Source organism: Dermochelys coriacea, chromosome 8, assembly GCF_009764565.3.
Source record: "Dermochelys coriacea isolate rDerCor1 chromosome 8, rDerCor1.pri.v4, whole genome shotgun sequence".
In the NCBI taxonomy this organism is placed as follows: Eukaryota; Metazoa; Chordata; order Testudines; family Dermochelyidae; genus Dermochelys; species Dermochelys coriacea.
The window spans coordinates 66,490,419-66,514,607 of record NC_050075.1 but is presented as its reverse complement, the minus strand read 5'-3'; the positions used below and the strand labels follow the sequence as shown (position 1 = coordinate 66,514,607).

The 24,189-nt window shown below is 42.5% G+C and overlaps 1 protein-coding gene across 6 annotated transcripts in view; it reads left to right on the top strand.

The window, feature by feature from the left end:
- GPSM2 (G protein signaling modulator 2) overlaps positions 1-24,189 on the top strand; it is a 58,657-nt gene that overhangs the window by 20,889 nt on the left and 13,579 nt on the right. For all 6 annotated transcript variants that reach the window (XM_038414228.1, XM_038414226.1, XM_038414225.1 and 3 more), the window contains 6 exons: positions 16,226-16,447; positions 19,568-19,703; positions 20,073-20,215; positions 21,518-21,641; positions 21,938-22,053; positions 23,257-23,412. In XM_038414228.1, coding sequence (XP_038270156.1) covers positions 16,226-16,447; positions 19,568-19,703; positions 20,073-20,215; positions 21,518-21,641; positions 21,938-22,053; positions 23,257-23,412 — 897 coding nt within the window. The remainder of the gene's footprint in view (positions 1-16,225; positions 16,448-19,567; positions 19,704-20,072; positions 20,216-21,517; positions 21,642-21,937; positions 22,054-23,256; positions 23,413-24,189) is intronic.

The following is a 24,189-nucleotide window of genomic DNA, read 5'->3' as shown; positions in this document are numbered from 1 at the left end:
CTCCAAGCCCCAGCAGGTGCGCCCCGGCTCTCAAACTTCTGAAGAATGTCGTATGCAGCTCAGAGGGTCAGTGAGTTTGGCCACCCCTGTACTGGGTGGTCAAGCTGAAACTGAGACTCGCATCAGGCTTCAACTCAGCTAGCTAGCATGTGCTAAGGTACAGTTTGCCTTGTTAAAACTACAATTTTACAACATGCTAGTTAACATATACGTTGCTAGGAGGAACTAGTCTAGTAAAGGAATGTGTGTGGAAAGGAAGGTTAAGGGACAGAGTTAAGGTGGTGTGTGGTGTATAACACTTGTGTTAGTATAATGTTTGTGCTTCTGATGGAGATTACGTTTCTTACATTTTTAATTTTTTTGTCTGGTTTTGTCAGATGTTCTGTGTAGCAGTCTAAGCAATTTCACAACAAACTTGTGTGTGTATTTAGTAGTAGTAAAAATGTGATCAGGAGCCTTCAGAAATCTCATTCACGGGAATGAACAGGTTGAGTTTTGGTTGATAGTATTCCTGGAGGCAGGTATGACTTCTCCTGGTCTTGTTTTGTTCTTCTAACTTCAGCTTCACTGTTTGCAGACTGCAGCTAAAGTAAATGAGATTCCAAATAGTGGGGAGGGGGAGGGTTTATTTTATTAGTAGTAGAGAAAATTCAAAAGAGAAGGTTAAGAAAAAAAGATTTTAAGAAAGAGCCGGATGAGATGAATTACTTTGAGTGACAAATGAGGGTAAGGTAGTTTTACAAATGAGAATTTATACAGAACAGAAACTTCTGGGAGAAAAGCAGGACCAGGCGAATAAGTAGAATAACAAAATGAAGCACTTGTGTGAATATTTCCACAAAAACATCTTAAAGAGCATTATCCTGTTTAGCTGGAATAGAATTTCCCTAGAATTACACAAATGAATGAAGCTTGTTCTCTCGGTCTCTACTGCTTCAATGCATCCTTTGTCATGCACTTGGTTAGTGAATAACAAAGTAATTCAAGTTAGACAATATAACAGACAGGAAGAATATGAAATTACTTTCTTGTAACTGTTTAATTACTTCCTAAAAAATTGATAACCCAACCTCATCTTGTCTGCCTGCTTGCAACTTATCCATGGTAGCAGCGGTAATTTAAACCTGCTTTGAGAGCATTCCAAAAAAGGGGATGTTTTTGAAACTGAGAATAGTGTGTTCAGTAGCTCAGGCTGTTCCTGTCACTAACTTTGAAAGTTATGTGTAATTCTTTTTTTAATTACCAGATTTTAGACTCAGAGCAGAAGTCTGTAATCAGCCTGTTTGTCGAAAACTACATTGGCAAAATCTGAGAGCTGGGTAGTGATCTATAATATGGTATGTCTAAAAATTATTGAAAAATTGGTCAGTGCAGGCATCTGCAGTTAGTCTGAGACACATATGTCCTTTTCCTTCCTTCCTTTCTCACAATTAAGCTAAACCCCAAACTTGAAATAAGTCAATAAAAGAGTGATCCAAACGGAAAGTAGTTCTTAGATTTTTGGCATCCACTGGTTCCTAAAAACAGCTTTTATAAGTCAATAGACTCTTTATAAATAAGACCAATTCAGACTGGAAATAAGGTGCACATTTTTAACAGGGAGGGTAATTAACTATTGGAACAACTTACCAAGAGTTGTGGTGGATTCTCCATCACTGGCAATTTTTAAACCAAGATTGGAAGTTTTTCTAAGAAGATATGTTCTACTTCTACCAGGAATTAATTCATGGAAATCCTATTGCCTGCATTGTACAGGCGGTCAGACTCTATCACAGTGGCCCCTTCTGGCCTTATAATATATGAATCAATATAGCTATGCTTGTGGTAGAATTTTTTTTAATCTTTACTTTCCTGTGGTTTTTCCCTTTAATTGAAACTTTTATAGTTCCCTATCCTCACTTACCATAACTAGGGCCCTACCAAATTCACTGCCATGAAAAACGTGTTGCTGGTCTCCCACTGTGAAATCTGGTCTTTTGTGTGCTTTTACCCTATACCATACCTATTTCACAGGGGAGACCAGAGTTTCTCAAACTGGGAGTCCTGACCCAAAAGGGAGTTGCAGGGGTCACAAGGTTATTTTAGGGGGGATCGTGGTATTTCCACCCTTTATTTTGGTGCTGCCTTCAGAGCTGGGCGGCTGGAGAGCAGCAGCTGTTGGCAAGGCACCCAGCTCTGAAGGCAGTGCCCCACCATCAGCAGCTCAGAAGTAAGGGTGGCAATGCCATACCATGCCACTCTTACTTTTGCTCTGCTGCCCTTCAAAACTGGGTGGCAGGAGCGTGGTGGCTGCTGACTGAGGGCTCAGCCGTCTAGACAGCAGTGCAGAAATAAGGGTGCTATCCTTACTTCTGCGCTACTGCTGGCAGCGGCTTGGCCTTCAGAGCTGGGCTCCTGGTCAGCAGCCGCTGCTCTCCAGCTGCCCAGCTCTGAAGGTAGCGCTGCTGGCTGTAGCAGTGCAGAAGTAAGAGTAGCAGCACCACAACCACCCGTACAATAATCTTGTGACTTCCCCATAACTCTTTGGGTCAGGACCCCTAAAATTACAACACCGAAATTTTACATTTAAATAGCTGAAATCATGAAATTTACTATTTTAAAAATCTTATGACTGTGAAATTGACCAAAATGGACCGTTAATTTGGTAGGGGCCCTAACCATAACAGACAGAGCTGAACTGAAATCTAACAAAAATTCTAGATTATTTTTAGTGTATTTCAATAAGCTATTCACTGCTCTTGCGTTTTGATGAACTTTAACCAAAGAGAGAACTTAAATATACTTCAGCATTTCTTTTCTTTTGCATGGTAAGAATAATTCTTCTTTGAGTGATTGCACATGTCCATTCCACTGAAGGTGTGCGCATGCCCTGAGCACAGTCACCAGAAAATTTTCCCTTAGTGGTACCTTTCAGCTCAGCTCTGGCGCCCCATTGTGCTGTGCGTTCATAGTGCCAGTATAAAAGGTTTGACCAACCCTGCGCCCCTCAGGTTCTTCTTACCACCCAGGAGAGTTGCTGGAACTGCTCTCCTTGCTTCGGCAAGCTGTTCGGTGGTCTTCGTGGCTTCTTCTTTTCTTCATATTGTGTATATATAGTGAACGTATAAATAGTTCTTTGAGTGCTTGCACATGTCCATGCCATTGTAGGTGTGTGCGCGCGCCCTGTGCGCAGCTGCTGGAAATTTTCCCCCTCGTGGTATCCATCGGTTTGGCTCTGGCATCCTCTGGTGCTGCATGCTCATAGCGCTGGGATAAGGGGCGGGGCCATGCTGAGCCCACACTCCTCAGTTTCTTCTTATCGCCGACGACGGCTGTTGGAACTTCCCTCCTTGCTTCAGCAAGACTCTGTAGTGCAGTGGTTCTCAAACTTTTGTACTGGTGATCCCTTTCACATAGCAAGCCCCTGAGTGCGATTTCCCCCCCCCCGTACAAATTAAAAACACTTTAAAATATGTTTAACACCATTATAAATGTTAGAGGCAAAGCGGGGTTTGGAGTAGAGGCTGACAGCTCGCGACCCCCCCCATGTAATAACCTTGCGACCCTCTGAGGGGTCCCAACCCCCAGTTTGAGAACCCCTGCTCTAGTGGTTCCTCTAGCTGGGGGGCCGACGTTGGCAGCAGGTGTCAGGCCTATCCCCACACTCACCAGTGGTGACGGGAAGCAGAGCAACCCAGCCCTAGCCCGCTCAACTCTGCTGGCTCCCCGCTGTGTCAGTGAGTGCCGGGGGGATGGACCCCTTCTCCCAAGTCCTCTCCCCCCGAGTGACACGGCTGGGGCGAGGGGAGCGGAGTGGGCTGGGGCCACGTTGTTCTGCTGCCGGCGCCAGGCCCCCCACTAATCCCCAAAGCGGCCCCCCACAGCTCCTGCTTCCGCAGGCCTTGAGCATAGCCCAGACCCTCTGTGGGGTGGGGAGCTTGGGCTGCATAGGGCACCATAATTTATAGGGACGGGGCTGCAAGTACAGTATTGAGATACACTGGAACCTGGTACCAACTGTGGGGAGAAGCCTGGTACCGACTACGGAGCCGAACCTGGCGCTGGACATCAGGAGCAGACCCTTCTGGCAGAGGGAGGGGTGAACATTACACCAGCACTGCACGCTTCCTCCTCCTCGCCTGGTGAAGCTCTGTTGGCGAAGGAGTTGTTCCCAGTATGGGATGATAAGGCGCATCAGGACTTATTAAAGCGGATGGCATCCAACCTAAACATCCAGGCAGAGGAAGTCATGGAATCTACTGACAGCTTCCTGGACATCTTAGGGACGGGAGGTCCCTCTAGGGTAGCCCTTTTTATACATGGCCAAGTGGACTGAGCCAAAATATTTTGTACCAGCCAAGGACTTTCTGTGAGTTCTTATTTTCTCACCCTCCCACAGGGTCCCTCTTAGTGGTGGTTGCCAGAGCGAGAGATTGTCAAGGCCAGGCAGGACTGACACCTAAGGCAAAAGATCCTAAAAAATTAGACCTCCTGGGGAAAAAGGCCTATTCTATAGGAGGGTTGCAGTTCCAAATAGTGAACCAGCAAGCCATGTTATCTTGCTACGATTTTAATATGTGTGGGGGGGGGTCAATGGACAAATTTCTGGGCAAATTTCCCCAGGATGATGAGGGTTCTTGGCCCTCATGGAGGAGGGCAAGACAGTGATGAGAACTTTGTTGCAGGTAGCCACTGGATTCTGTGGCCAGGTAAATGGCCACGGCTGTCACTATATGTTGAGCTTCGTGGTTGCAGTGGTCAGGTTTTCCTCAAGACATGCAACAGACAATCCAAGACCTGCCCTTTTGAGGGAGCCTCTCTCTTTTCTGACCTAGCGGATATGAGGCTACATGGCCTTAAAGATTCTAGGGTGCCACTGTAATTGCTGGGTCTGCATATCCCGCCCAGTCAAGAAGGTCCTATAGACCTGAGCAGTATGGGTTTTATTACTCACAACTGCTCAGGCAGGATCAGAGTAGGAAGAGAAACAGGGGGTTTGGGCATAGACTACCTCCGCCCTCATCCTCCATGGGACCTTCTCAGGTGGTTCCGAGCCAATCTGGCATCTTGAGATATTCGTTTTGATGAGGCACTTGAGGACGGACCACCAACCCCCCTCCTCCAGGATCCAGTCAACCCTATCTTTTCCAACTGCCTTTCCCATTTACTTCAAGCCTGGGAACACATTACTTTGGACCACTGGGTCCTAAGCTCTGTGGAATGCAGATATACCCTCCGGTTTGTTTCTGCCCCACCTTCCCACCCCCCTATCCTGTTCCTCTTCAGGGACCCTTCTCACGAGCTTTTTCTGCAACAAGAGGTTCTATCCTCCTTCGGATGGGAGCCATGGAAGAGGTTCCACTACATCTAAGGGGAAGAGGGTACTATCCCGGTATTTTCTTGTACCCAAGGCAGGTCTCAGGCCCTTCCTAGACCTGTATGGACTCAACCATTATCTCAAGAAGTTGAAGTTTCACATGGTCTTCTTGGCCTCAATCATCCCATCACTGGATCCAGGGATTGGTATGCTGCCCTTGACTTGAAAGATGCCTATTTCCATAAATTGATGTTCCAGGGCCAAAGGAGGTACCTAAGGTTTGTGATGAACCAGGCCCATTACCAATTTACATCCTTGCCTTTTGGACTGTCCATGGCCCCAAGAGTATTCACCAAGTGCATGGCAGTGGTAGTTAGCTTTTTTGAGAAAGAAAGGGGTCCAAGTCTTCCCATAACTCAACGACTGGCTGATCAAAGGTTGGTTCCAAGTGCAGATGGAGCTGGACATTGCTCTGATACAGATGACCTTTCAGTCCTTGGGTCTACTAATAAACAAACATCCAGAAGTCGACCCTCAGACCGGTGCAATGCATAGAACTTATAGGGGCAGTTCTTGACTCCCTACAAGCAAAAGCTCTTCTACCCAAGGACCACTTCTGGGAGATTTCATCCCAAATAAGCTCCCTGCAGTCACAGCTGATCACTACAGTTCAAGTTTGTTTAAGCCTCCTCGGACACGTGCATAGTGTACCTACGTGGTTCGACATGCGAATCTGAGACTCGGTCCACCTCTCCACGCTTGGTTAGCCTTTGTCTATTCCCCGTCTAGGCACCACCTGGACAGGGTTCTCCCGATACCTCTGCAAGTTCTGGACTCAGTAATGTGGTAGTTAGACTGCAGTACGGTCTGCGCGGGGGTACCTTTTGTGAGGTCCTGACCATCAGCACATCTGGTCACTGACATCTCAGTGGTAGGATTTGGTCTGTGGTCTCGAGAGGAGTTCACGCTCTACATCGATATCAGGAAACTGAGGGCTGTCCACCTGGCTTGCCAGGCTTCTTGCCTCTCATCACAAACACCATGATCTCCGTTTTTATGGGCAATACCTCGGCCATGTTCTATATCAACAGATGGAGGAACTCTGTCGAGGCAGTCTGTCTGTGAATTATGCATAGCAAATTCGATAGGCCTCGAAGTGTCTTACATTGCAGGGATGCAAAATCTTCTTGCAGATCACCTGAGCAGGTCCTTCTCTGCTCACCACAAGTGCTCTCTCCACCTGGATGTCATGAGGGACATTTTCTGCAGGTGGGGAGTTCCCCACATAGACCTGTTTGCTACCTGTACCAACAGGAAGTGTCAGCAGTTCTGCTCCCTGAGGGGCCACGGTCAAGGGTCTCTCATCAGCACTTTTCTCCTGTTGTGCTCGAATCACCTACTGTACGTTTTTCCACCCATCCCGTTGATTCACAAGGTTCTGATGAAGATCAAACAGGACCAAGCTTGGGTCATCCTAATAGCTCCACTGGGCCCCGGAAACATTGGTACTCCCCGCTACTTCGGCCATCCATGGAGCTTCTGAACAGTCTCTAGTTATTCCCAGACCTGATCACGCAGGACTACGGGCCACTATAGGCAGCGAGTTATATGGGTCCGTGGTGTCCATGCTCCACCAATATTCAGGAATGTGGGCCCGGCTCCACCAATGTTTGGGCTTATATTTTCAGAGCTGTCCCATACATAGGATGGACCGGGGCAACCACGCTTTGGGGGGGGGCGCCGTGCTTCAGGGGGACACAGAGTCCAGGGTGGCCTGGAAGGTTAGCGGAGGGGCTTGGCATTCCTGCCCCTGCTCCGCCCTGCCCCCGCTTCCGCCTCTTTATGGCTTCCGCCCCCTCCTCCAAGCAACGTAGGCTTAGTGGGGCGGGGTGGGGCCAGGTTGCTTGCTGCTGCTGGCGCCAGGCCCTCCCTCCCCACCCCACTAGCTCCCCGGGCTGCCCTGGATCCTGGGTCCCCCTGAAGTGCGGGGTCCTCCAAAGCGTGGGGCCTGAGGTGGTTGCCCCGGTCCGTCCTATCAACAGGACGGCTCTGCTTGGACCGGTTCTGGGCACCACCAAAAATTTTACAAACCTGGCACCCATGCGGGCCACTGCTTCATCCAAACCTCAGCGCATTGCATCTGAAGGCCTGGAATCTTTATGGCTAAACCCTGAGGAACTAGCTTGCTCCAAACAGGTGCATAAAGTTCTGCTGGGCAGCAGGAAGCCCTCCACAAAAGTAACTTACTGGGAAAAATGGAAGCGATTTTTCTGTGCAGTCATCTCAGCAAGGAGTTCCACTGGAGTGCGCATCTCTGCAAATTGTTTTGGATTACCTTTTATCCTTGAAACACCAAGGCCTTTCCCTGTCTTCAATCAAGGTTCATCTGGTGGCTATCTCCGCATTCCATCCCAAAGATGACAATAAGTCTCTCTCTTCTCATGAGAAGGTAAGCTGTTTTCTGAAAGGCCTGGAGAAGGCATTTCCCCAAATAAGGGACCCATTTTCTCCCTGGGATTTGAACCTTGTCATCTCAAAGCTGACAGACTCGCACTTTGAGCCACTAGCAACGTACTCATTATTACACCTCTTTTGGGAGGTTGTCTTTCTGGTGGTCATTGCATTGGCCAGGAGAGTGTCAGAGATTCGGACCCTCACTGCAGAGCTTCCATTTAAAAATAAGATCCAGCTACATCCACATCCAAAATTTCTTCTGAAAGTGGTGTCCCAGTTCTACTGTAAACAGCCGATCTTTTTCCCAGTCTTTTACCCTGCGGCTCATGTGAACAGAGAAGAGCAGTGCCTGCAATCTTTGGACGAGGTGCACTTTGGCATTCTATGTTGAAAGGACTAAGCTATTCTGTAGATTGCCTCAACTCTTCATAGTAATAGCAGAAAGGATGAAAGGCCTCCCTGTATCTGCACAGAGGATTTTTCTTGGATCACATCATGATCCGAGCGTGTTATGACGTGGCAGGGACTTCCCCTCCACCAAACCTGACCTCTCATTCCACAAGATCTCAGGCCTGTTCAGGCCTGTTCAGCCTTTTCCGTGTCAAGTTCCTATTCAAGACATCTGTTGAGCCACCACCTGGTCTTCGGTACACACATTCTTAACGCATTATGCCATCGCTCAGCAGGCCAGAGATGATTCACACTTTGGCCGCGCAGTACTACAGTTAGCTTGTCCTTGATCTCTGAGCCTGCCTCCAATGCAACTGCTTGAGAGTCACCTACAATGAAATGGACATGGGCAAACACTCTAACAAAAAGAACGGTTAACTAACATTTCTGTAACTAGAAAAGGAGTACTTGTGGCACCTTAGAGACTAACAAATTTATTTGAGCATAAGCTGTAGCTCACGAAAGCTTATGCTCTAATAAATTTGTTAGTCTCTAAGGTGCCACAAGTACTCCTTTTCTTTTTGCGAATACAGACTAACACGGCTGCTACTCTGATTTCTGTAACTGTTGTTGTTTGAGATGTGTTGCACACGTCCATTCCAAGACCCATCTGACGGCCCCACTCTTTTAGAGGTCAGTAAGAAGAAAATGAGGAGTGCAGGCTCAGCATGGCCCCTTATACTGGCGCTGTGAGCATGTAGCACCAGGGGGCTCCAGAGCTGACCTGATGGATACCACTAGGGGAAAAATTTCCAGCAGCAGTGCACGGGGTGCACACACACCTACAGCAGAATGAACATGTGCAACACATCTCGAAGAACAGCTACGAAAAGGTTAGTAACAGTTTTTTAGTTTAGATAGCATAATTGGTGCTTCTCCATCAGTTATCAGAGTTTTGTCCGTTCCTGGTGCCGAGGCATGCCTCGGTAACCAGGATTCAAGCCTTGTGCCTCCTGCAACAAGGCTATGCCTTTTGAGTGACCTGCACTCTAGCTGTCTAAAGTGCTTTGATGAGGATCACATCAGGGATCACTGTCGGATCTACAGTAAGTTTAAATTTCATATGAAGAAAGATTTGGAGGCCAGGTTAAAGTTTCTGTTGATGAAAACGGTGCTCAGACCTTCCTCTGAGCCAAGCTGGTTGGAATCAGCACTGAGCACATCAGCTTTGCCGCACAGCGCTCCTCCCACTGTATTGGAGTCCTGGCACCATTCGCCATCCTCAATGCCGAGAAAGAGATACAAGGAGCAGCTGACCGAGATGGGTCATTCCCCAACACCAAAGAAGTCCAAGAATGGGGAGCAGCGTGCAGTGCAACTAAGTCAGGCCACTCATCTGCCTCGGCATTGCAAGTGGCACCGTTGACTTCAACCCCCTATGCAGGCAGTGCTGAACCGTTTGCACTGGAGGCACATTGTGGCGTCAGCATTGTTGTGGTTCTATCCACTCTGGAGGTATTCGTTGTGGCCAGAGACCTGGTGGCCCTCTTGGTACTGCTGTCGCTGGCAGTACAAGTGTCGGCAGTGCTGGGGCCTGCGAGCAGGAGGGAACACGTAGTACCCAGCTGCCATCCGGTTCTGGGCCCCATAGTACCGTTGAGAGCTGGCCCTGATGTACGCCTCCCCACCCCAGCAGTAATCTCCAACACCAGTGGGAGTCTCACCTCCACGGTCCCAAGAAGAAAGCTTGTTTTCGGAGTCAGAAATTGAGTTGTATTCTTCTCATCCGAGGAGTAGACTCTGCCACGCCTCCACGCATCCCTACCCCGCCATGGTTCCTGGCACAGGAGTACTATGGTGCACTTGGCCTAGTGGTCACTTACCTATTCCAATGCAGTGGCCCTTTCGGAACCTGTGGAGATTCCCCCTGATGCCAAGACCCCATTTGAGATGCTCTTACTTGGTGATGTCCAAGAGTAGCGTGTCAGCACTGACTTGACAGTACCACTAAAAGAAAAATTTCCAGCAACTGTACTCAGGGCACACATGCATCTACAGTGGAATGGACATGTGCAACACATCTCAAAGAACAACCCTTATGCAAAGGTTAATAACCGTTTTATCTTTCACTTGGTACATACTAAAAAAAGTCAAAAGTTTTGTATTTTGTTTCTTGATGAAGTGATGTTTCATCAAACAATATTTTATTTGCTAAGGAACCTGTGTAGTGTAAAACTACTTGGATGTATGACGTCAGAGAAAAAAATATATTTTAAATGTTTTATATCAATTTTCTTAAATTATCTCCCTTGTATGCCTCAGGCCTCTTTGTGCCTTTTTCTGTGGCTTTAATGCATAGTTCCTGAATACATCACAGTATCCAAGCTAAATGTTCATTTACTGTGATATAGATAGTAGTGATAGCTAGATTTCAGTTTATAGAACTGAAGTCGAGCAGTACACATAGCTTATTTCTCAAGAATATGAAACTCTAGTACAAAGACCATTGCAAGCTAAAATCTAAAGAAATGTAGGTGATTGTGTGACATTCTAAGTCTTAGTACTGAGGAGCACCATATTTTCTACACATCAAGTTAATTGGATGTGTCAGTTAACATGAGGTGCCCGGAGAGAACCTCTTGGGATAGGATTAGTTAAGATTACCCAGTGAAGTGTGTTAAATCTTAAATCTTTTGTTGCTGATGGAATGACATACTGTACATAATCATTTCTGATTATGTACAATAAAATGAAAGAAGATGGCTCTGTGGAACAAATAGCAGTTCTTCAACTTCTCAAAACATAAACGAACTGTGGGTTATGGATATCCAGTCTGGAAAGTTGGGCCTGGGGAGAACTCCATGGTTGACATATCTTTTTTCTTCATCATCTTTGCCGACTACCAGGCATAGGTTGTATTTAATTAAAAAAGTTAAGAATGTCTATTATGTCATTCTGCTTAAGTTGTGGAATGTCAAAGACTACCAGGTACAGTACAATTTTGTTAACTCATTTTACTTATGGCCTACACTACTCTGGTTCTCCTGAAAAGCAATCCAGTGGAGCTTTCAAAATACTTTGTTCCTGCTCCGATTTTATAAAATGTTTTGTTACCTACTAACTCCTTAATCAGTGTTTCATAATCTAAAAGTTACATTAACTGTTTTTCAGCTCAGTGTTTTGCCTAGATATCTATCTCCACTTTAGTATTGCCAATGAAATAGCTGTTGGTGTTGGGGGATATTTTTAATTGCCAATGTTAGTGATTTTGCTTTTCAGTGTTTTGACATTGTATTCTCATTGTACTAGTGGTTTGCCTGAGTGTTAAATGTTTTCTACGTCACTAGGGTGTGAACATATAATAAACTGTACTAGCTGCTCTATGCAATTTCCATGCTTAAACTCTCCTCCTCCTAGTTTAGGTGAAATGTTATCTAATATTTTTGAGCTTTTATAGTACTGTGTACTAATTTCCTCAGATCTAATTTTGTCATTTTAATTAGGTCAGTGTCCTACCCAATAAAAACTTTAAATAATTCAGGTTTCAGAGCAGCAGCCATGTTAGTCTGTATTTGCAAAAAGAAAAGGAGTACTTGTGGCACCTTAGAGACGAGCAAATTTATTTGAGCATAAGCTTTGAAGTGAGCTGTAGCTCATGAAAGCTTATGCTCAAATAAATTTGTTAGTCTCTAAGGTGCCACAAATACTCCTTTTTTAAATAATTCAGAGGCCAAAGAGTTTTCCGTTTAGCCTAGAAATGCATGATGTTGCAGTTGTGCAGAATAATTAATAAAAAATAGAGAACATCGGATGAAGAGTTACAGCTGGTTGTCTTAGTGATGGAAAGGAACACTAATAATAGAAAATGTTATGCTGAGAATAAGCAATTATTAGATTCTGAAAGATAGTTTTGGGGATGAAAGGCAGTTTGGTATTGAGTAGCTGTTGTATCTACTTTGTAAACCAAGTTAAAGAACAATTTTTAGAAGTTATGGGTATATTTTAGTGAGTGGTTTTCCAGAATAAGACTTCAGTTTGTCAGATTTTTTTTCCAAAGTATGGAATTCTATTTTATTTTTGGAATTTATTAGCATATTACCTTTTTTAATGCTTATATAAATGTCTATACTTTTGAAAATAATGTGGTTATACTACTTTAGATTGAGAATCCTGATGTTCTTGTTTAGGTATGGGTCTTTTGAGGAACAGTGGAAAATGTTAATATGTAATTACTAACAATTCAGCAGTATTACCTGTTTATAAGATTGAATGCACAAGGAGGGCATTTTTGATTATTGCAGCTCTCCTAACAAAGCTGCTTTGTGCATGGCCTAAGCTCAAAATGTACTCTTGTTGCAACTTTGCTTTGTACTACTTTATAAATTGATAGCAGTGCTATATTGTAAACAATGCAGAAAATATCTGTAACTATTCACATTCTTGGCTCACGTTAGTGAAACATCTTCCAAGTATCTGATTGCTTCTTCTGAGTAAAACAACCTTAATTAAAAAGAAAAGGAGTACTTGTGGCACCTTAGAGACTAACAAATTTATTAGAGCATAAGCTTTCGTAATACATACTGTTGTTGTCTCAGTTTGTCGGGTAGTTGATTCACTTTGTTCTTTACAGTACCGTGTAGTTTCCATAGAGTTGTATTGACATTACAAGGCTATCTAATGGTAAGTACCATTGAAGTGAGTAGGAAAATATTGTACCTAAAACATTAGAAAAAGTAGTGAATGTACTTGTTCAATAGTTAATTTAAATGTTTCTCTGTTAGCTGTTTTAAAAAAAAAGTCATGACATTTTGCAGGCAATTATGGTATCTAACTTTAAAATTAAAAATATGATCTTTTTGGGGCAGAACCTCAGCTGGAGAAGTTATTGTAGTTCCACTGACTAACTACTAGCATACATTTAGATGAGCACATGTTAAACTGGATCCTTTTTAATTTCTTAGCTACTGTAAACCATAAATCTATTAAAATTGAAACCATCAGTTTATATTTTGTCCAAACCAAATGTCAGCTGATAATTTTGACAGTACTGTAGAATTTTTTAGCTCACCTAAATATTGGAACTTTTATACCCTTTGTAAAGCATTTCATAGTCCTTAAGGTTTTATATAAGGCCAAAATATAATAAATCTCTGGAAAATCAGTCTGTATAAAAAAAGCTAACACTTCTTTATCTCTTAACAGCACATTCTGCATGGTAGCAATATTGATGTGGAAATAAGTTTCAGCATAATCAGGATATTTTTAAAAATCCTTATTCCATGTTGAACAAATCCGCTTCTCTTCCCTTCAAATTGTTACATTTTCTAAGCAAACTTAGACTTCTGAGCTCTAAAGAGGGACTTGTTTGTTTGTGCTATAGTAGTGGCAGGAGGCATAAATGAGAAGAGAAAACACCTTGCCTCATCTATTGTATTCTTCTGAGAGAAATAGGACGTTTCATAGGAAAGTTTTCAGTTTTGTTCTTGAATGCTGCATGGTTTCCTTGTTGGAATGATAATGAGAGACTAAGAACAAGAATAGTGTTGAGAGAGCGCGCTCTCGAATGGGCTGAATTCTGATCTTTGTTTTTTCTCAGTTGTTACTAAGGCAAAATCCCATTTGACCTTCATGAAAACTTGCCTGGGTAAGACCTCCAAGGTTTGGTCTTACAAATTTCAAAATTGTAGTAGTTGCTCAGACTGCACTGTAGTGTTTAGGTTTGGTTTATCTGCTAAAACCTGACAAAATTTTTCCTAGTAATTGGCTGCAGGGCCATAGGCATACGTGGCTGTGTAGGGCATCTGAAAATTTGGGACACCACTGGTTCTTAGTGTCCATGCGCCCGGCTCTTCCTATCTCTGTTCTGACCCTTCCTGCAGGCTCCCACAGCTGACTGCTGCAGCCTGGTAACTCTTACTCCAGAGGAGATCTAGTAACTTTAAAAGTGAAAAAGCCTTCCAGCCTGCCAGACCTATTAGCACAACATTGAAACTGTTAAAGAGCCACTCAAGTGGTAATAGATTTCAGAGTAGCAGCCATGTTAGTCTGTATTCGCAAAAAGAAAAGGAGTACTTGTGGCACCTTAGAGACTAATAAATTTATTTGAGCATAAGCTTTTGTGAGCTACAGCTCACTTCACTCACGAAAGCTTATGCTCAAATTTGTTAGTCTCTAAGGTGCCACAAGTACTCCTTTTCTTCAAGTGGTAATGAAGCCATTTAACAGGCATTTGTCAACCCCCAGGTATATACTGTTAGTTTCTGAATTTACTGACAAAAACAGTTGTGTATTACTGTAATATTTACTCAGAACATGTTAGTCTACAGGACCTTAGTTTAAAATTTTATTTAAAAATATTTCATTAGTGAGTTGGTGAAGATTATAAAATCACATCTCTAAAAAATCCTTGCATAGATTTTTAGATGCACAAACATCTTTAGCCTTAAATGCTTGGCTCTTCAGAAATAGTTTTTTAAAGAAATCCTTCAAAAGACCACCCTTATCTAAAATACACATTTTAATTTTAATTACTATAGTACAAAAAACTTGCTTCCAAAGTCTCCCTGTCCTTTCTGTCCATCCCTTTCTCCCATTGAAGAGAGCCCTTAAAGGGACAACACCCCTTTCCTTCCAGATAGCTGGACAAAGTGTTTCCCTTTCTTTACTTCTGACTAGCTGATGAACTAGTTTTAAGAGAACCCTCCAGCAAAATCAGTATCTAGTAAGATATAAAATCCTTTTTTATGCCTAAAATCTTTGGAAACATATTTTTCAAAATCTGCGAAATTTCATAAACATGTCTGTTGTTATGGAGGTCACAGAAAGTAAATTAGGGTTCCCTTTTTCTAAAAGCAGTGAACATTGTTATAAACACATTAAACCTCTGACTGATTAATTTAATATAACATCTTTGTTTCAGTGAGTTAAATATGTATTAATCTGGAATGATAACTTTATGAAGGCTTAAGAGTACATTTAAAATGTAAAATCAGCTTAGAAATACTGATTAAGAAAATGTAAAACAGAGAAGAGCTGCATCATGTATTCCATAATACTTAACGTTGTACTTAGTAAGACAGCTGACTCGCCCTTCCTACAAAGTTTTTGCAAATAAATCTCTGACAAACTTCAGGGCATATCAAAAAACCTGTGACTGACGTTTTTTATTTCCCAGTTTAGTGCTTTTAATTAGGTACCTTCTGCATATCCAGTCTTCACCATCTGGCATGCAATGGAAGACATGCTTCATTTTCTTTAGAAAAATTGCAGAAGTGTTTTTTTTTTTTTTCCAAATGTCATTTGTTTCATTTTAGTTCAGGGATTTGGCTGGAAGGGGGTGAGCAAGGTGTGGGAGGGAAGAGAGGAAGGAGACAGTGGGGAGACGGAGGGCCCTGGGTGGAGTGGGACGGGGCCTGGGACGGAGCAGGTGTACGCTAGCCTCCCCAAGCAGCAGCTTCACCCACTGCCCGTGACATCAGGTAAGAGCGGGTTGGCTCCTGCACACCCAGTGTGCACTGCAGTCTCCTTAGGCATGGGCCATATTCACAGAGCCAAATGCGCCAGCACCGCCCATTCTGCGTCAGGGAGAGGGTGCAGGGGTTTCTGCGGAGAACTGAGTGTCTCCGCTGCTGTGAGGCTGGGAGGGCATCAGTCTCCTTTCCTGCCTCGTCCGTCCCCCGCCCTGGACTGCAAGCCTGGGCTGCCATAGGGCATAGGGGCGCCAGTTTAATAATACTGCGTAGGGCCCATAAATCCTAAGGACGGCCCTGATTGGCTGAGACAGCCCAATATCCAAATTTTTGGTTTTAGATATTGAGAGAGGATTTTTCTTTCCTGACTTTGTGTAGAACATTCTATATTCATTACCAGCACCAGTTTATATAATGTAATAGCAGTAAACTTAATGCTTGCTTTGTGATAAGGAAACCTTGTTCCAAACAAACGTAGAGCATTTTTAATGAGTATTTGTAGGTTTCTAGTATTCAGAGAAACTTCCTGTGCATAAATATCTTCAGAATTCAGGCTCTTATGGAAAGAACTACATTTAGACTGAACATTTACCTTTTTCCCCCTCAAATTGTGCAGAATGGAAGCTTCCTGTCTGGAGCTGGCCTTGGAAGGCGAGCGACTGTGTAAAGCAGGAGATTGTCGAGCTGGCGTGTCTTTTTTTGAAGCTGCAGTTCAGGTTGGAACAGAAGATCTAAAAACACTGAGTGCTATTTACAGTCAGCTAGGCAATGCTTATTTCTACCTGCATGAATATGCAAAAGCTCTGGAATACCACCACCATGATTTAACCCTTGCAAGGTAATTTTGTATTCCATTAGGTACATCCTCAATCTCTGTTTTCTTCTTGTGAAGATGAGCAGTGGTTTGTTCAGTGAAACATTCATTGTTAATGCTTGTTAGAGACATTGATGTATTAGTGGTGGGAGATTGGGTGGTGGTCAGTATTCTGGCAAATAATTTGGGTATCACTTTACTGGGGAAATGTAGGGTTGCTAGATTTGTGATGGTTTTCTCTTTAAATCCATCAGTTCTTCACCCTTTCCTGTTTCTAAAGCTAACTCTACCTGGCTCTCCAAAAATTAAGCTGCCATTATTGTTTAATAGATACAACTCACTAGTATATTTCTCTTTAAAATTAATAAAGTATGTACATTTCATGTGGTGGTTCTACAGCTATCTTTTAACGTTTTAAGCTTTTTATTACATATATTTGATTCTTTCTTCCAATCCCTTCTAGTTTTCAGACTTCCATGTTTAAATTTTAAGTTTTCAGCAGTGTAATCTAAAGAAGCTGTTCCGATACAACAGTGAGAAAAAAATTATACCTTAAGTGCAGGAGGTCTGGATAATTATGTTGCATTTGAAATTTTTCCTCCCTCATGAAGACAAATGTTCTACCTTAATTTAGGTTCCGGGGAAGGTGTGAACATAGTGCTATTACAAGTTGTGACACCTACCTATTCATTGTCAACTTTGCATAATAAAGGTATCTAGAATTGACACATTAATTTGTATTGATTTCATCCTTGTCTCCCTCCACAAGACAAATTACAGCAGACAACAATTGTAGATTCAAGCCAGAGATTTCACATTTCCAGAAGAAAAATAGCTTCTTGCATTGACTTTTTTCCCCTCTTTCTTTGGAGTACTATCAAAGTTATCTTCCAGGGTTCTGGGTTTTTTGGTGTAACTTACTAATAAGTAAGCTGTGGCGCATGTGACTGGTTCCCCCCAGGGTGCCAACAGGAACTGGGTTATCAATGTGCCCCCCTGACCCACAAGCCTGGGCTTCCTTTTACACTGTACTGCTGTGACAAGCTGCAAAGTCCTCCCTAGCCTGCTCTTTCACAACCATACATACACATCCAGCTGCAATTAAAGGCAGGCAGGCTCTCTGACCAGCCCCTGCATAGGAAGGCTCCAACTAGGGTACCTACCAGCTCCTCAGGCAGACACCCCCTCTGGAGTGTAAACCCAGAATTATTCCATTTTGTGCTGCACAGGGAATGGTATAGCGTAAGCTCATAAAATTCACCCTCTCCCACAGTGTGGAGAGGAATATGCAACAGCCTTTCACCCCAAGTTATGATTCTCACACCCTGGATTAGATAAAGTTAAAAAAAAAAAAAAAAGATTTTTTTTAATTGATTATAAGGGATAGCAAATAGATCAAAGCAGATTACGTAGCAAATAAACAAAATCCGCAAAAAGAAAAGGAGTACTTATGGCAACTTAGAGACTAACAAATTTATTAGAGCATAAGCTTTTGTGAGCTACAGCTCACTTCATCGGAATGCATCCGATGAAGTGAGCTGTAGCTCACGAAAGCTTATGCTCTAATAAATTTGTTAGTCTCTAACGTGCCACAAGTACTCCTTTTCTTTTTACGAATACAGACTAACATGGCTGCTACTCTGAAACCTGTCAAAATCCGCAAACTAAGCTTAATACACTAAATAGATTGGATATGACTAGCAGATTCTCGCCCTAAGTGATGATACAAGCAGGCTGCAGGTTTTTAAGAGGCAAGCTGAACTTGCTTACAGCTTGGAATCCCCAGGTGTTCCATTCACAGGCTAAAAATCTCTATAGCCTGGGTCCAGCACTTCTGCAAGTTCAGTCTTTGTGTCTCAAGTGTTTCCAGGAGTCTTCTTGAGTGGGGAATCAGTGAAGAACCTCGATGATGTCACTCCCCTGCCTTATATAGCTTTTACATATGGTGGGAATCCTGTGTTTCAAAGCTTGGTTCCCACGCCAGTCAATGGGGAAAAACACTGAAATTCCAAGATGGAGTCCAGCACCAGGTGATCTGGTCACATGTCCCTGTAGAGTCACAGCAGCTATCCCCCACTGTCTTTTTGGCCGGTTCACAGGAAGGCTCACCAGGTGGGAGACGAGCTTCTCCTAAATCCTATTGTTTCTTCTGAATGGCTCATTAACCTGAATGGGCCCTTCCCAGCCAGCCGTCTAGACCAGGGATGGCCAACCTTTGGCTCTGGAGCCACAGGCAGCTCTTCAGAAGTGAATATGCAGCTCCTTGTACAGGCACCAACTCCGGGGCTGGAGCTACAGGCGCCAATTTTCCAATGAGCCAGGAGATGCTCACTGTTCAACCCCTGGCTCTGCCACAGGCCCTACCTCCACTCCACCCCTTCCCGCCCTCCTCCCCTGAGCCTGCTGTACCCTTCCCCCTCCCCCCAGAGCCTCCTGCATGCTACAAAACAGCTGATCGGGAGGGAAAGGGAGGCACTGATCAGCGGGGCTGCTGGTGGGTGGGAGGCGCTGGGAGTGGTGGGGGAAGCATATGGGAGGCTGCTGACTTATTACTGTGGCTCTTTGGCAATGTACATTGGTAAACTTTGGCTCTTTTTCAGGCTCAGGTTGGCCACCCCTGATCTAGACTGAGAGCATTTTGCCTGTGGGCATTGCACAGGAATAGCTACCTTTGAAATAGATAAATAGTCAATATTCATAACTTTGGATACAAAAATGATACATGCATACAAATAGGATAATCGTATTCAGCAACCATAACCTTTCCAGTGATACCTCACATGCCTTATCTTGCATAAAATGCATCATAATTATGATATAATTATATCCTACTAATATCACTATGAAGAACATGGGTTGCAGTGTCACACCATACACAAAAGCAGTAAATAGCAGTTCTAATAAAATGTCCCCAGTTTCTGCAAAGCTAAATTCTACAATTGAGCTGTGTATGTGCATATAATTTATTTATAAAAGTAAAATAAACATATAACCTTACAAATTGTGAACGAAATGTGCACTTTATACTAGTGTAGATCTTATGAAGAGAAATACCTTCCATGTAATTCTGTTTACAGCTCATTGAACATATATCTATTGCAAATGTACAGGATTTACTGGATTATTGTATTCTTTTAATTTCAGGACCATTGGAGATCAACTAGGGGAAGCTAAAGCTAGTGGTAATTTGGGAAACACCTTAAAGGTGCTTGGGAATTTTGAAGATGCTATTGTTTGTTGTCAAAGGCACCTAGATATTTCCAGAGAGCTTAATGACAAGGTAAGAATGGTGAACATTCAGTTACTGTCAATCTGGCTGTAATTTTATAGAACAATAACTATAGAAGTACTAACACATACTGATGAGTCTTTGTATAGTGGTCTTGAGTGGCTTGTCATGTAATTTACATTATGAAGATACCCGCAAGTTTGAGTTCTCCTACTTAGGATATTACAGGTGGAAGCACCAGAGGCACAAGCACAATTGCTTTGTTGGGATGCTCTGGGGGTGTAACTCTCCAAAATGATCATAGCTCCCCATTAATAGCAGAGAAATTTGCTTTCTCTGGCTGATGGTTCTAATAGTTGATACAGCACAGAGCTGCACAGGATTTCGGAACCTTTCTAACATACTGATATTGTGTTCTAGGTTGGAGAAGCAAGAGCACTTTATAATCTTGGAAATGTGTATCACTCCAAAGGGAAAAATGTAGCCTGTGCTGGGACTCATGATCCAGGGGAACTTCCAGATGAAGTAAAGGCTGCATTACAAAAAGCTGCAGATTATTATGAGTAAGTAATGATTTCAAAAGGCTATGACTGAAAAGAGAAGAATCACTAGCTCAAGGAGCATATAAATAGTTTAAAATATTAAGAGACCTTCAGTGTTGTGAACTAATATATAGAGTAGCACCAGTTAATGATACCAGCAACAATATGTTGGCATTTGGGATAAGTTAATAAAACATGAAAGGAGTCATACCTGGGGATTTTTTATAGGATGGCTTTGGTTTCATTCCTGCTATTTGCTTCTCTGTAATACCATACAACTGTTATCTATCTCTACCTGTTACAAGTTTCAGAGGGATAGCCGTGTTTTAGTCTGTATCAGTAAAAACAACGAGGAGGCCTTGTGGCACCTTAGAGACTAACAAATTTATTTGGGCATAAGCTTTTGTGGGATATAAGCCTCCTCATTAGATGCATGGAGTGGAAAATACAGTAAGTAGGTATAAATATACAGCCCATGAAAAGATGGAAGTTGCCGTACCAAATGGCAGGTCAGTGCTAATGAGGCCAATTCAGTTAGGGTGGATGTAGCCCATTCCCAACGGTTGACAAGAGGGGTGAATATCAACGGGGGAAATTACTTTTTGTAGTGCTAACAAGCCCTCTGTTGATACTTACCCCTTCTTGTCAATTGTTGGGAATGGGCTACATCCACCCTAATTGAATTAGCGCCGTTAACACTGCCCCCCCACTTGGTAAGGCAACTCCGATCTTTTCATGTGCTGTATATTGATACCTGCTTACTGTATTTTCCACTCCATGCATCTGATGAAGTGGGTTATATCCCACAAAAGCTTATGCCTAAATAAATTTGTTAGTTTCTAAGGTGCCACAAGGACTTCTTGTTGTTTTTACCTGTGATAAGTCAGTCCAACATCTTGGGGCCCTGCCATCTGCTCAGAAACCAGGGTAAGAGATGAAAAGAAGACCTGTGCATCAGCGGATCTGAGGTGACATTTGGTCTTTTTCCTTAAGTAACCTCTACCCACTTTGTGCTGGAAACGCCACAACTGTCACAGGAGAATGGATGTACTTTGAGACTGGCTAGCAGGTTCTGAGCAGATGATCTTCCCCTGTTCCAAGAGCTGAGCCCACCAGCCTGCAGAGGATAAAACAGTCTAGTATCTGCTGGTATCAGACTAGGTAATGCTTAGTGCTACGTCAAGGCCACTAAGTCAGCCAGTAAAGGGAAAATAATCTTTTCCTTTGTAGTAATGGGAAGATCAATTATTTTATGGCTTGTAGTTTCCTATGAACAACTTATTAGGTCTCTCTTTTTATTTTTTTTTCTTTCCCCCTCATCAGGGAAAACTTGACAATAGTGACAGAGTTGGGTGATAGAGCCGCCCAGGGACGGGCGTATGGAAATCTGGGGAATACACATTACCTTCTAGGCAACTTCAGGAATGCTGTTATAGCCCATGAACAGGTACAAGACTGTACTTCTATGGAATTTTGTTTACTTTAGCAGAACATTTTTCAGCTGTTGATTGATCCTTTGTATGCATGTATTGTCTCTGTAGGCTTTTAAAATGCTAACTTACCATGCTTCATTGATACTTAATAGTACGGATTCAAGCACTTATACAATCTTTTCAAGAGTTGTTTGCTTGAAGAACAAACAAATGTTGATATGAAGTGGTAAAGCCCTATAAACGTGTTCTTGCAGATACATTTTGTGAAGTACATTAACTGAGTATATCAATAAGATTCTGTGTTTTTCAGCGTCTCCTAATTGCAAAAGAATTTGGTGATAGAGCTGCTGAAAGAAGAGCATACAGCAATCTTGGAAATGCCTATATATTCTTGGGCGAATTTGAATCAGCTTCTGAATACTACAAGTTAGTTAATTTATTTCTTATATATAAACATAGTACCAATCCTTTTTTACATAATCAAAGTAGGCAAGTCTTTATCGCTGTTTAGTAATAATAATGCTTAGCATTTGCTATATTGCTTTATAATTATCCTTACAACACAAATTGGGAGAGAATTAATTATGCAGTGCTTACCATAATTTTTAAATTAATTTTCCAGTCATCTGACTGTTCAGCCTGTCCTAAAGTCTGGATTTTTGTATTATGTCTTCTCTACCTTTTCTAGTGAGAGGGAATATTTAAAGGGGCACTTCTCCATAGTACAGGAGAAGTACATAGTATTGCTTTCTGTTGACATGCTTTTACTAGCTTTCTCCTGTATCCTAAGCGTGTTGCCTTGATACCCACCAAATTCTAGGATGATGATCCACAGACTTTAAGTACTTGTATTGAGATCGGTAGTGCATTAGGAAATAACTGAAACATGCCAAAGGCAGGCTTGCATAGTGGGCTATATACTCATGCTTTATTCATGAACATCCCTTTTTTATCTGCTAATCTTTTGCACAGCAAGGCAAATATAGTTGCTGCACAGAGTTCAGTAAAATTAAACTCAAATATCTGCATTCAGTAGGTTAGGTACATGGGCTACATATGAGTTCAGATTTCAGTTGTGAAGCCCAGGCCTCCTAATGTTTTCAAAAGGGAGCAGAACTGACCTGAACATTGCTGACTCAGTTAACTGTTTGACCAATCAAGTAACCTTGTTGAGCATTAGGGATTAGCTACAGAAGTATCTTAATACTACCTACTCCTGTTGATTAAACATTTGCTGTTTCTGTTTTCTAAAGTTGGCAGCAGACTTTGTAAACTGTACTCTGGATTTTTTTTTTATAGTGAAGAAAATCAGCTTAAATAACGAGTAATGAAGCAGCTGGCTAAAGTTAGAATATGCAGTTTAAGGGCCCAGTCCTCCTCCCATTGAAATCAATGGGACTTCCCCTCCTTCCCCCCATTTTAAGGTTCGAGATAAATGGGAAGTGGAAAAACTAATTATTCTTTTATGGGATGATTATTAGCAGCTAATTTGCAAAACCAAGGCTGGATTTTACCATTTTACCCAGACAACTGTATTGATTTCAGTGGGGTTGCACAGGTATAGTGACAGATCTGAAAACAGAATTTTTCCTATAGTGATTTTGTGAGGCTAATAATCCACTCTTTTAGGAAGACACTACAACTGGCTCGACAGCTTAAAGATAGAGCTGTGGAAGCACAGGCTTGTTACAGTCTTGGAAATACATACACTTTGCTCCAAGACTATGAAAAAGCAATTGACTATCATCTGAAGCACCTTACAATTGCTCAAGAACTGAATGATAGGTAAGTCCTTTGGAGCCAATATTGTATATTTAACTTAAGGGATAATAGGATACCCTTTGTCTCCTATAGTTGTTCTGTATATGGAACTTGCATTGAAATCAATGAGTTCCCAGCATGGATTGGCTATAGGATTACACCCTTCAGAGGAAAAAGTGGTAGTCTTAAAGGTATCATATTAATGAATCCTGAGATGAAAGGTAGGCTTTGTGCAGTTGTATTGAGATGAGGAGTAGCCCGTGACTTATGGAATTACTGTTAGACTGACTTCCACCTCTGTGTCAGTTTTTTGGTTGGTTGGTAAGGGAAGACGCAGCAGCTCTCAATCTTTACTTTGCTATAATTTTGCAGCCTTCTCATACCAATAGATACTTTTTTGCCTTCACTGGGGATGAATGAATTGGAAAGAAAAGGACAAGTCCGCTAAAATGATATAGTTTTTAAATGCAGATAATTTTTAAGACCTGTATTTTAATATTCTGGGCAACTAAAATTGCTTTGTAATTTTTAAATGTTATGCTTATTGATTTGTAGAGAAAGACAAGTGTTAAGAATGGGTAAGAGAATGCAATTCAAGCAAAAAATGCTTATGAACTGGGTTACAAAATGTGGTCCCTATGCATTTTTAAACTCTTGGGTCCTTTGTATCATTATCTGCATCTTGTCATTTGAATCATAATGTTCACAAGACTGAAGGAGGGATTTGTCCGTTCTGTAAAGTAAAAATCAAAGATCTCACCTTCACAAAATTCCTAATTTAAATAGTAAATGTTTTAAATG